Source organism: Eleutherodactylus coqui, chromosome 13, assembly GCF_035609145.1.
Source record: "Eleutherodactylus coqui strain aEleCoq1 chromosome 13, aEleCoq1.hap1, whole genome shotgun sequence".
In the NCBI taxonomy this organism is placed as follows: domain Eukaryota; kingdom Metazoa; phylum Chordata; class Amphibia; order Anura; family Eleutherodactylidae; genus Eleutherodactylus; species Eleutherodactylus coqui.
The window spans coordinates 69,008,415-69,021,034 of NC_089849.1; the positions used below are offsets into that span (position 1 = coordinate 69,008,415).

Here is a 12,620-nt window from a genome sequence, read left to right on the forward strand (position 1 = left end):
GTCTGCCTTGTAGCTCAGCCTGTTAGACCTTGCCTCTGGCAGAGTCTAATAGGTTGCTGCCATAGGCTTAGTAGAATGCGCTACATAAGTATTGCAGAGTATTATCCAAATGATCAAACAATCCCATCTTCAACCCCCCTTTAGGAACTAAAAAATAGCATCCAAAAAAGTTCAATAAAGTGTAATTTAAATTAAATTTAATGCATTGGAATCCTATGTGTCAGATGGTCGAGTTTTTTTAACATGGCTAAATAAGCCATGTGAAAATGCTCATGTGAATAAGGCCTTAGAATGCAGTGATGCCGATTCAATTGTTTTTCTTTAAAAACATATTTTTATTGTGCAAAAGTAGTAAAAAAAAGTTTTTAAAAACTTTATAAACTTGGTTTTGCAGCCATCGTGCTGATCCAGATAAGAAAGTTATCCTGTTATTTTTACTGAATGGTGAACACTATAAAAACAAAACCCCCAAAACAATGGCAGACTTTCTCGGGTGTTTTGCCATCTTCTTCCCCCAAAAAGTAATAAAAGTTATACAACACATTATATGTACCCCAGGGTGGCTCCATTAAAAAGTACACCTTGTACTAAAAAACAAGCCCTCATACGGCTATGACAAGAAGTTATGGCTCGTCCAATGTGACAATGAAAATCGCTTTGTCCTTAAGGCACAAAATAGGCTGGTCACTGAGGAGGTAAGGAACCAAAATGAAGTACCATTGTCAATGGTGGTAGCCTAATGTCAAAACATTCTCTTTTTGTAAAATACGTCAAGACCGTAATTGTAATACCACTTTTTATCTGACCCATTTTTTGAGAACACAGTAGAGTTTGGGCACCATGCAGAAAAATTGAAATGTTGCTGCGTACGTTTTTCCTGCTCTGTTCGGTATATTGACATGGCCAGTTGTGAGTTGGGTCTCACATATTGTACCTGCAGATAGGTTGCTTGCTTTTCTAGATGCAATCACATTTCATGTCAGGCAGCTGCTGCTCAGCATTTTGTCTTTAGGTATTACCTCTACTTGTGGTTGCTGTTTCTGAAGCACCGGCTTGGTTACTCGAGGAGACGGATTAGAATTTTTAGTTCTGTTGGGAAAAGGAGCTGTAGGCTGGCCAGGGGGCGACTCTGGATCTGAAGTTGGGACAGTGGCAGCAGATGGTTTTGGCACTGGCTTCGGCTTAGGAGATGGAGAACGTGCTGGCTTTAGCACTGGTTTCGGAGCTCGTACAGGAGAGGGAGACCGGGTTCTATGAGTGCGCAGACCACGAGGTGAATCCTGTTGTTGCTGTTGTGACAGCATTGTTGCCTGGAGTGTCATCTGTTGGGCCTAGAAAAAAGATACAGACTACCTATTACCAAAAAATCTAACCGTAGGCAAATACAAGGGAATTAATCGTTTTCTATTGTGAAATAGTCACAAATGTATATAACAGCCGGTCGCTCCGAGCGGGGAACAGCTGGATGCAGGAGGCAAGTGGGCCTGCTTGTCTTCTGCATCCTCCGCTTGGAGCGCAAGGTGATCGCTCAACGTTTGAGCGATCACCTTGTGCTGTAAAGCACACAACGATTATCGCTCAAAAATTGTTCAAAATCTTTCCCTATGGATAGATTTTCCTGCGATGGGGAGTGAGTGAAAGCACATGATTTTGAAATCAATGATTTTCAATGGTTTCATTCTCATTTGCGATGTTTTCACTCACTACAAGTTGCAATTAAAAAAAAAATCTGTGATATCGCCCATTGTTTTCAATGGGGCCAGAGGCAGCAGTGCCACCCCCACTGAAATCAATGGGAGAAGATCGTGAAAGAGCTTTGGAATTCCCCATAGTGAGGAGAGAGAGGGGGGCAAAGCTATGGGGGATCTCCTACATATCTCCCCATATTTGGAGAGATAGGAGGCATGGCTAGAGGGCTTACCCAGGGCTTCTCCGAGAGCAGGTGTGAGAGGTTCACATAGTGATTCTTCTCTAGCCAAGAGAGGGGGTGGGGCTACAGTGATCTACAGTTGGGTGGCAAAAAAGTAACTCCTTATTTCTAGCCCTATCTAAAAATGTGACTAATTTTATCATCGGCATACAACATTGACAAATTTGTCACAAATAAAGGCAACGTGGCCTCCTGACTTAAAGACTGCAAATGCTAAAGTTCCCCAATAATGTAAAAATGCAGGGTGACCATAGTACAGTACTGGCAGTACTGGCATATACTGTATAGCATTAAGACATAGACAACTGTACTCACCAAAAGTAGAGCCTGTTGCTGAACAAATGCTTGTTGTTGTGCGGCTAATTGCCCAGGGTCCACTGAAGGCACCATCGGCTGGGGCATGGGCACTGCCTGAGGCATCATTTGTGGCATTAATGCCTGGGGCATCATTTGAGGCATCATGGCTATAATGAAATTGATTATTTTGATGTTATCTGTGTCTTTATTTATGGACTGGTTGCACCAATGGTACCCACAGCCCCAATCCTACCCACCAAAACCCTAAATAATGCATGTTATACTAATACTGAAATATTGCTGTACAAGTTCTTGCCAGTGTGCTGCCACTTTTGAGAAACTTTGTGAAAGTATTGAACCTTTTGATAAAGATGGTTTGTTTGGTCACCTGAAGTTTTGTATGTCTTGCATAATTGCCCCATTTGGCTAATAGTAATCTTTATAGAATATATATTTAATTAATTTTTGTTGTCTGTTCCTTATGTATGGCCAAACGTCTGGACCACAGAGGCAATGTCAGGCACTTTGGAAGGTTTTAGACGAAGTTTCGGCTCCCTACGACCTACCATTTGCAACATATTCATAAAGAAATTGGATTTCGGCCACAGACTGGACCAATCTGCACCAAATTTGCCACATTGGTAAATCAGGCACTTTCCAATGTTTTAGACGAGGTTCAAGCTCTCTGGGACCTACTGTTCTTGACATACCCACAAGAAATCGAAATACAAAAGCAAATATGAGCTGCAACCCAGTCTAAAAGCTTCTGAAGCGCCTGATTTACCTATGTGGTTAGAAATCTTGTCTGCTATTGATATGAAGCTAACATTTTTATAGCACCAAATTAACCACACACACACAGTTACATGAAATAGACCCGTGTGAAGCTGGAACATTCTGTTAGTATTATCTGTAAACTAAAAGCCATTGCTGTGTCATGTTTATGGACCTAGAATTAAAGTGGATGTATTCTGGCCAATTGAAGAAGAACTGCTCCTCAGAAGTAGATTGTTCTGTCTAGTCTCCCAACTGTGCCAATGATCGGTGGGTGTATGGAGTCATCAAGGCATTGTTGTTAGAAAGAAACTTTTTTTTATAGTAGGCATCTTGATATTTGCAGGATTAGACACCTGCCTGCTAACTAAGCTACATGGCACTGATCTGCATACGGATTATGGAAAGCCTGGTTTAGACACAACGATTATCGCTCAAAAGATGTCTTTTGAGTGATCATCGTTGTGTGCATTTAGAGGGCTTGTCTTCTGCATCCAGCTGTTCTCTGTTCGGAGTACTCAGCAGATATACAGCTGAGCGCGCCAAGCGGGGTATGCAAAAGACAAGCGGGACCGCTTGTCTTCTGCATCCAGCTGTTCTCTACTCGGAGCGCTCAGCTGTTATACAGGTGAGGGCTCCGAGTGGGGTATGCAGAACACAGCTGGACCGCTGTGTTCTTCATACCCCAGCTGTGTTTACGGAGCGGGATATAGCTGGAACAATACTATCAGCTGTATCCCACTGTGAACTCCTGATAGGGCTCATCGTTCTCTTTCAGCATGCTGAGAGAGAACGATCAGAGACTGCTTAACGAAAACTGCATGATGTCAGTGATTCTCATTCAAAAGATGACTTTGAGCGATTTTTGAGCCCGAATCGTGTCTAAATCAGCCTTAATACCTTATATAAGAGGGGCAACAGTGTTTCTGCATTTGGGGCACATAATGAGCACTAGGGATTTTTGGGACAGGGAACCGATTATTTCAGTTCCTTCTCATAGTACAGGATCAGGCTGTCAGTGTAAAAGTGTCATCCAACTATGTGCAGGAGCGCGCAGTGGCATCAAATACTGCATGTAAATGGATGGACTTCTAGCATAGGGAGCATGCCATTAGCCTGTTAATGTATGGGATACGGATGGAAAGGAGTTAATAAAAAAAATATCTAACACCAATGTGTGAGTGTGGCAGCATAATGCTAACAGGGATGAAATGCGTCTAGTCATGAACTCCCAGATAATGTGTGATTGTTTCTATGCTCACCTGGCACACTGGGCATCATTGGCATGTTTCCCATTGCCGGCATCATTCCATTCATCATTGGCATGCCATACGAAGGCATTGAACCCATCCCTGTATAAACTAAACACAATTTCAAGTTATCAGTCATTAGATTTTTCTTTAAAGTAATATAATGCACATTTAATACATAAACACTCATAAAAACCGTTTTCTATGTATATACTTTTTATTTTTCGTGGCATAATGTAATACATCATTAAAGGGATTGTTTGGTTTAGAACACCCATTGTCACATAGATGATTAGGGAATTCTGAATTAATAGATCAGAATCCTCTATTCAGCATTCTCATGGATCAAACAGCGGCTACAAATATCTTTTCTTGCCCTGGAGGGCCTAGCACATCTAGTATATGGACAGCCAATTGATTTCAATGAGAACGGTGTAATACTCCACTTCCCCTGTGGTAGCGCTGCATGAGAACTGAAGCCGTTAGATTTCAGTAGATTGTTGAGGGCTTAGCCGCAGGTCTCCCTGTGATTAGCTTATTGACCGAGGACCCTTATAAGAAAAGGAATTGTCCAAAATGGAAACCTCCTTTAACCCATTGCTTATGGTTAACTGATCTGTGTTTTGAAGATCGTCATTTTTGGATATGTGATATCAGTTCTTGCTTGTATTTGTTTATCTATGTGGTTTAAAGGGTCTGTCCAGTTGTAAACTATTGATGGCCTATCCTTAGGATAGGCCATCAATAGTAGATGGGAAAAGGTTTTCCGTCAGGGACACCGCTTATCATTTCTTCACTGAGCTGATTTCTACAAGAAGCAGACAGCGCTGTTCCTAATACCTGTGCCAGGCTTGGTGTAGGAGTCCATTAATTTCAATAGGAACTTAGCATGCAATGCCAAGCCTGGCCACTGCAGTAAGAATGGAGCTGTCTGCTTCCTGCAAAAATCAGCTTAGTGCAGGAGCACTTTGACCCAGTGAACAGCAAGTATCCCAGTTGGCAGACTGCCACCAATCTACTATTGATGGAATAATACACCATCAATCATTTAAAACTGGACAACGCCTTTACATTTTTGCTCTTCTTAAAGCAAACCTCCAGTCCAGGATAAACAAAGATAGTCACACCACTTCTCTGACTGCCTGATGCACACTGTGTACGAATATTGGAATGCATCAGTCACTTTAATCTTTGAGGCCGCATGCACAGGGGCGGGTCGGATTCCTCATGCAGAATCCAGCCCTGGCAGCAGCGGCGTCCAAGCGTGACTGCTTTCATTTTCTTCTTTCTGTACTGCAGATGGTCCGCACGGCTCGCCGTTGGACATGCACAATACAGATTTGTTTTTAAACTCCTGCTTTGCCCGCGGCGTCCACGGCTTGTCTGCAATGTCAATTGCGGACGGGCTGCGGATCAGACGGCTTCTATGGACTTCAGAAACTGCCAGAAACAGCTCCACACTTGTCCATTGGCAGTTTCTAGCATTGTAGATAAACCCTACTTAAAGGGGTTGTCCCACCTCTGGCTGTTTTGTTGCAGGAAGCAGACAGCTCTGTACCTTGCACAGTGGCCTCGGTTGGTACTGCAGGCTGGTACCCTTCACTTCAGTAGGACTCAGCGTGTGGTACTAACCTGGGACACTATACAATGTATGGATCAGTCTGCTTCATGCAGCAAAACAGCTTGAAGTGGGACAACCGCTTTCAGTGAATTTAATTTGCTGGACGGTGCTGGAAGCAGACTGCTCTGTACGCATTGCAGCAGACCGGTTGGTAATGCAGCATTTTAAGAAAAGCATCAATTTTTGGCAGAGACAGCGAATATCCAGATTCCATTTGAAAAACAAATAACTCAAAGCTGGCCATAGATGTGGGATCTTTATTGGAGGAGACTTAAGGCTGGTTTACACGGGCCTGATGATCACTCAAACGACAGTTTGAGTGACAGCTTTGAGCGATCATTTTGCATAAAGTATTAAGTAGCTACTTAAAAGCAATTAAGTGTGCAAATGAAGCCTTCACTGAATGCAGTTAATAGCTTGAGGGCTCCTATCTGCATTCAGATCCTTTGTTCTCCTATGGGAAACAATGCTATCAGCACTCCCCGTGGAGAATTGATGATAAGGCTGGCAGACGGTTTTTAGGTTGGACTAAATTTAACTTCTAGCAGTGCACAAAAAGTGCACGATGGGCGCACATTTAGACGCACCGACTATCGCTAAAACAATCGCCGATTAGCGATTTTTTTTTTTAGCCATCATCGGCTGGTGTAAATGGGCCTTTAGGGCACTTTTATATGAAAAGATCATTCAGATTCTCGCTGGATCATGGGAATCTGAACAATAATTCTTCAGTTTAAAGGTTTGCAACGAATGATTAATGAATGATAATTCGTTCGCTTATCATTTGTCGTTCAGATCATGCAGGCATAAAAATGAAATGACGATCGGCTTGTATAAACAGGCAGTTGTCCATCTATGAACAACTGCCTGTTTACGGTGTATGGAGGCGGGCAGGGCGGAACAATCTCTGGCACGCTCCACCCTCATTCACTAAGTGATGATCGCTCCTGTGCGATCGATCCTGGGACGACTGTTAAGCGCTTCTGCGCCCGACAATCTACCCATAGAAAAAGGTTCTTAGAAAGGCTGCCAAGAATTTATAACTACAGCAGCAGCCTGACTGTCTACCATCTTCTCCATTAGGGAAAACATAGATCTGATAGGTAGAATTCGTTTCCTGCAAGACAAACTGCACCATATGCATAGCTTATCTCTTCAGCCAAGCCAAAATGATATCTTAAAGTGGTCTTTCAGAGACTGGGCGAAATTTCCCTAACATTTCCACTTATTGCCATTATTCCAAAAGTCCATCTAAATCATCAAATTGAACTTTAGCACCTTTTTGAGTCAATCTCCTCCATCGCCCCGTGCAGGTTCAGATTTTCAATTGCCTATTGAGAATGGTCACTGGGGAGAGCAAAAACGACATCTCCCATCTCTAACTTAAGCCAAGATCACATACTTAACTCCAAGAAAAGTGTAAGCTTATCACAGACTGAACAATTTATAACCTGAATGCCTAGACTCACCAGGGGCACCGAAAGGATTCTGTGCTGTAGGCCCAATGCCTCCACCACCTTTCATGCGCCTGTTGAGGCTTTCAGATTCCCCGAGATCCTGTAAGGAACAAACAAATGGAGATATGAGATGTGTATCAAGACTGAAGTAGAAAGATATTCAAAATTAGAGATAAACCAAAGTGTAAAAAGATAGAAAATGTACTAACTGTTGGTGAAAACACAGGACTGAAGAGCTGGTCTACATAGTTGCCCATTCTCTGGGAACCGCTCATCTCTACAACAAAGTTTGGTAAGAAAAAAAAAAGTTGTTCAGCCTACTATGTTATAATGTTCTCGTTTTACTCGGTACAGAAGGACACATTAATTGAGAGGTTTCAAACCCTTTATGAGTGACTTAAAACATGGCTGTCTAAAGTCTATGCAAAAAAGAGGATCATAAGTGGAAGGATCACCAGGTCCTCAACCAAGGACTCTTCATATATAAAGTTTTCCTCAAGACTACACTTTACGGGCCAGGCTATTCCCCTCAGTACATGGTGACAAAAGAAATAGCCCAGTGCTCTGTTCTTGATAAAACTTTATGTATGGATCACTGTGAAGTCCTGTGTTCTCTTTGAGTGGTGCCTTGATGATCCCACCACTTGCAATCCTCTTCTCTGTTACAGGGGCCTCCAATCTTCGTTTAGGAATCTGACATTGATCTAGCACTTCAGACTCTAAGATGAGACCGTACAGTGTAAGATTAATGTTCATCATCAGTTATCTAAAGGTTTATTATGCCTAAATTATGTAAATTCTCATTAGCACATAAGCAACAATTCATGATTACCTCCATTCATGTTGGAGAATATTTGGTCTAGGCTAGCGTCCTGTGCGGCAGGTGGCAAAGAAGGTGCAGGCATGGGTGGGGCTGGTGGAATTATATTACCATCTCTGTAACCAGAAGCAACCAGATGTTAATGGAAGTAAATCCAGTGTCATGTCAGCAAACCAGTCGACTAATTCTTGTCAAATCACAAACACAATTTTGGTCTTGTTCTACCAGAATATACTTGGACAACACCCATCTCATCCTGTCCTTCAACTTCACATACCAGAATTGGACACGCTAGTCTGAATAAGGCCTACAATGACCGGCGCTGAGCTAGGATACATAGCCATATGGATGACAGCTAACCTCACATTCCCTTCTTCCTCTTGATTGATGGCGCCATGAGGGTAAGACCCCCACCTATCAGACACTGATGGACTGTTCAATAATGAATGTCTTGGAATGTAAATGACATTAACTGGATGAAGGCTGCAGTAGTTTCGAGGTCCTAACACAGCAGATAACCCATCAAACTTCAGGCTGAATACCTGTCAGCAGCAAAGGTAACCCTTGCATTACAGTAAAAGTTGTAATAAATAGTGACTTGATGTTTGTTCATTTACAATTAATTAGAGATGAGCGAGCACGCTCGGTTAAGGCAGATATTGGAGCGAGCATCGCTCTCCTCGAGTAACTGCATACTCGTCCGTGCAAATGTGGGGGGGTCGGCGGGGGGGGGGGGGGTTAGAGCGAGATCTCTCTCTTTCTCTCTCCCCCCCCCCCCCCCCCCCCCCACATTTGCACGGACGAGTATGCAGTTACTCGAGAAGAACGATGCTCGCTTGAGTATCTGCCTTAACCGAGCGTGCTCGCTCATCTCTACAATTAATGTAAGATAACTAGAGATGAGCGAGCGTACTCTGTTCGGGTGTTTTTGCACTCGAGTAACGGTTTTTCCGAGTAACTGACTACTCGGACGAAAGGATTCGGGGGGCGCCGGGGGTGAGCGGGGGGTTGCAGAGGGGAGTGGGGGGGGGGGGGGGGGGGAGAGAGCTCCCCCCTGTTTCCCATTGCTACCCCCCGCTCCACCACGCTGCCCCTCAAATCTTTTCGTCCGAGTAGTCAGTTACTCGGAAAAAGCGATGCTCGAGTGCAAAAACACCCGAACAGAGTACGCTCGCTCATCTCTAAAGATAACTGAATGGTCTGATTGTGTATATAAAACTGACATCTCCATAGAGAATAAAGGCATAGGTGCAGATATCCATCATACAAAGCTTTACACCTATAGAAATCACCTAAACCATTGTAAAAAAAGTGTTAAATATTCTTCCGCATGAAACTTAGTAATAAACTTTGTACTTTGAAGCCCTAGTGGGTGTGTATCTGGCTGAACGATAAGCAGTAAATCACCTCATATCTGAGTAAATATATCCGTAGTTTTATTATTGTCAATCACAAAACACGCCTTTTTGCTCAGATCAACAGGTTATGTAATTGGCCTTCAGTAGTGTATAAAAACAGAAGGGCAAAGATCAAAATGGAACCATTCTGGCACAAGGATTTCAAGGCATGACAGAAGGGTCTTGGTGGGGACTCCAACATGCCAGTGGATTCGCAGCCGTAAATAACAGTCGTTACTTGGCAGATGAATTAGCGGTACCGGAGCTTTAATTTGTATCAGTGGTACAATCACTTAAAGGGTTCTCTTACACGGTATGATCTGTCGGGCACGGATGCCCAACAGGCCGTGCCAGCAAATGGTTCTTGTGCTTTTACGCCGGAATGAGCGTCGCTAACTAAATGGAGGCGGAGCAGGATGGGGATGATTCCGATCCACCCACCTCCATTCACAGTAAGCAGGCAGTCAGTTATAAGTGATTGGCTGCCTATTTACAAGGAACGATAGGTCATTCAGTTTTTGGCATGATGTATACATGCCATCTTAGCTGGGGTCTTGTTTCTACGGTGTACACACTGAAGCAAAAATTACATCATAACTGTAACCTATGGGTCAGTAAAATTACGGCAGTACAAAATGTATATCGTTTTTTTTTCTGTACTACTTTAAAAAAAATATCTTTTGAAAAAAAGTACAATTATTTTCTGCCGCCATTTTTTTGTCTACGTAGTTGTGCAAGGGCTCATTTTTGTGGGACTTTTTTTTTGCTTCTTATTGAATTTTTTTCTTGAAGAGAAGTGGTGACCAAAGAAGCGGAATTCTAATGTTGTGTATTTTATTTCCCGGCAATGTTCACTGTGCGGGGTAAATAATGTGTTACTTTGATACATCAGATTTTTATAGATGAGGTGAAACCAAATATGTTTCAGTTTTTTTTATTTATATTTTTTATTCTAAATATCGGAAAACTTTAAAAAAAAAAAAAACTTTCATTTTTTTTAGTAATCAATGAGAGTTTTTAAAATTGATTTGTACATTTTTTTAGTCCCCACAGGGGACATGAACTTGCGTTGGTTTGATCGCTACTGCAATCATAGTATTACATCATACCATGATCTGACAGGCAATCTATCAAGCCACACCACAGGCTTGATAGGCAATCTGTAATGACAGCCCTGGGGACTTTCAGAAAGCCCCCAGCTGCCATGGCAAACGACCGGCACCCCATGATCTCATGACGGTGGGGTGGGGGGAGGCAACAAACTGTTTGGGATAGAATTGACAGCGGCATTTAAATGGTTAGAAGTTGCAATCAGCGGGAATGCTGATCAGAGCTGTTGTGGGCAGTTGTCAGCTATAAGAAACAGCCGACACCCGCATTGTATAGAGCGGGATCGAACCCTAATCCTTCTTCATACTAACCCTGAACCTCAATGATGTAATTGGAGTTCTAAGGAGTTAAAAATGAAATAAAACCAAATATGGCCCCAGAGTAGTCGCACCGTCTGCTTCTATGGTATGTATGGCTTTGTCAGCTTACTAAGTAGTCCTGGGATGAACCAGGCATATTGAAAATGGGAAAGTATAAGCAATGAAAAAATATAGAACAGTCCAAAAATTGCAAATGACAAAAGTGAACGATGATCATTTACTTTTCGTTAGTCGTTCATGTTATGAAGGCAAAAAAAATCATCATTGGCTCATTCAGTTTAAATAAAGATCGTTCAGTCGTTTTCAGTCACTAATATAATGAATGTGAATGACGGAACGATTTCTTATTTGAATGAGGCAACGATGTATCTGCGGGTATAAACAGGCTGCACGAGAGTGAACTATGACATCCGGTCTTCTAAACAGACCTTAAGGCCCAATGCCCACGGATGTACCGTGTTTCCCCAAAAATAAGACAGTGTCTTATATTAATTTTTGTTCAAAAAGGTTTTTTACATGTATAGCTGCCTGGACACTATTTAAATTTACTTTTTTAGTTAACTGTTAGCAGGGCTTAATTTTCAAGCAACCTCAAAAAGGCCTGAAAAATCATTTTGCATCCTCAAAAATTCTGGAAAATCATGCTATGTCTTATTTTCAGGGTATGTCTTATTTTCAGGGAAACAGGGTATTATCGCTGCGGAAATCGTGGCTAGACAACAGACAACAGGGTCTGATTCCACTGCAAGATTTCACAGGCGGAATCCGACCCAAACATGGCCATGAGCCCTAAGTGAACGCTTTGCAATTACCTAGTTTAGTAATCAATGCAGAAATCTAATCTGATTGTTATTCAAGTCATAATGATAGACAAACACAATCTAACTAAACTAATAACAGCAAACACTTGTTACTTTTATGTCTTTTACAGAACAGGAGATTTACCATTTAAAATTCCACCAGAAAACTGTCGCACGTGCTTTGTGCCACAATTACTATGTGTTTTTAGACCCTTCTAGACACTTTTTCTAATGTGCCTCAAAAGGGCATGGCCAAAATTGCGCCAAATTTTGACTAATGGTAAAGTCCCCTGGTGCAAACACGAGTCATGACTGACTCCTTGGGCAATGTCACATCGTGACATTTTTTCTTGGCAGATTGTTTTTGTGAGGTGGTTTGCCATTGCCTTCCCCAGTCATCTTTTTACCCCCCAGCAAGCTGGGTCCTCATTTTACTGACCTTGGAAGGATAGAAGGCTGAGTCAACCTTGAGCCGGCTACCTGAACCATGCGGGGATTGAATTCACAGCCTTCAGGTCGCATTTCTGCTGCCTTAACACTCTGTACCACATGGGGCTCATCTAAACTTAGACTACACAGTCTTAATATTTTAACAGATTTATCATTCAGCAGAGCTACTGTGATAAATCTGGCGCATTTTAAGGCTTTATTCACACGAACGTTTACCGACTGCGTTTTCACGGCCGGCCGATATACGTGACCATCAGAGGCATTGGTTTCCAATGCATTTGTTCACACAGGCGAAATTATGGCACATAAAAACGTTGCACCATAAAAAATGGAACATACGCGACTGAAATGTGCGCAGGCGATTATACACTGGGTAACGAGATAGTTGTGGTTC

General features: G+C 42.5%; 1 protein-coding gene across 1 annotated transcript in view; it reads right to left on the reverse strand.

Moving 5' to 3' along the window:
• Positions 1-12,620, reverse strand: part of LOC136587779 (unconventional myosin-XVB-like) — a 90,775-nt gene that overhangs the window by 30,055 nt on the left and 48,100 nt on the right. Inside the window, exons 11-16 of the mRNA XM_066586542.1 lie at positions 8,162-8,265; positions 7,539-7,606; positions 7,342-7,429; positions 4,264-4,362; positions 2,246-2,394; positions 1,020-1,331 (exon numbers count right to left, since the gene is read on the reverse strand). Of these exons, the coding sequence (XP_066442639.1) occupies positions 1,020-1,331; positions 2,246-2,394; positions 4,264-4,362; positions 7,342-7,429; positions 7,539-7,606; positions 8,162-8,265 (820 nt within the window). The remainder of the gene's footprint in view (positions 1-1,019; positions 1,332-2,245; positions 2,395-4,263; positions 4,363-7,341; positions 7,430-7,538; positions 7,607-8,161; positions 8,266-12,620) is intronic.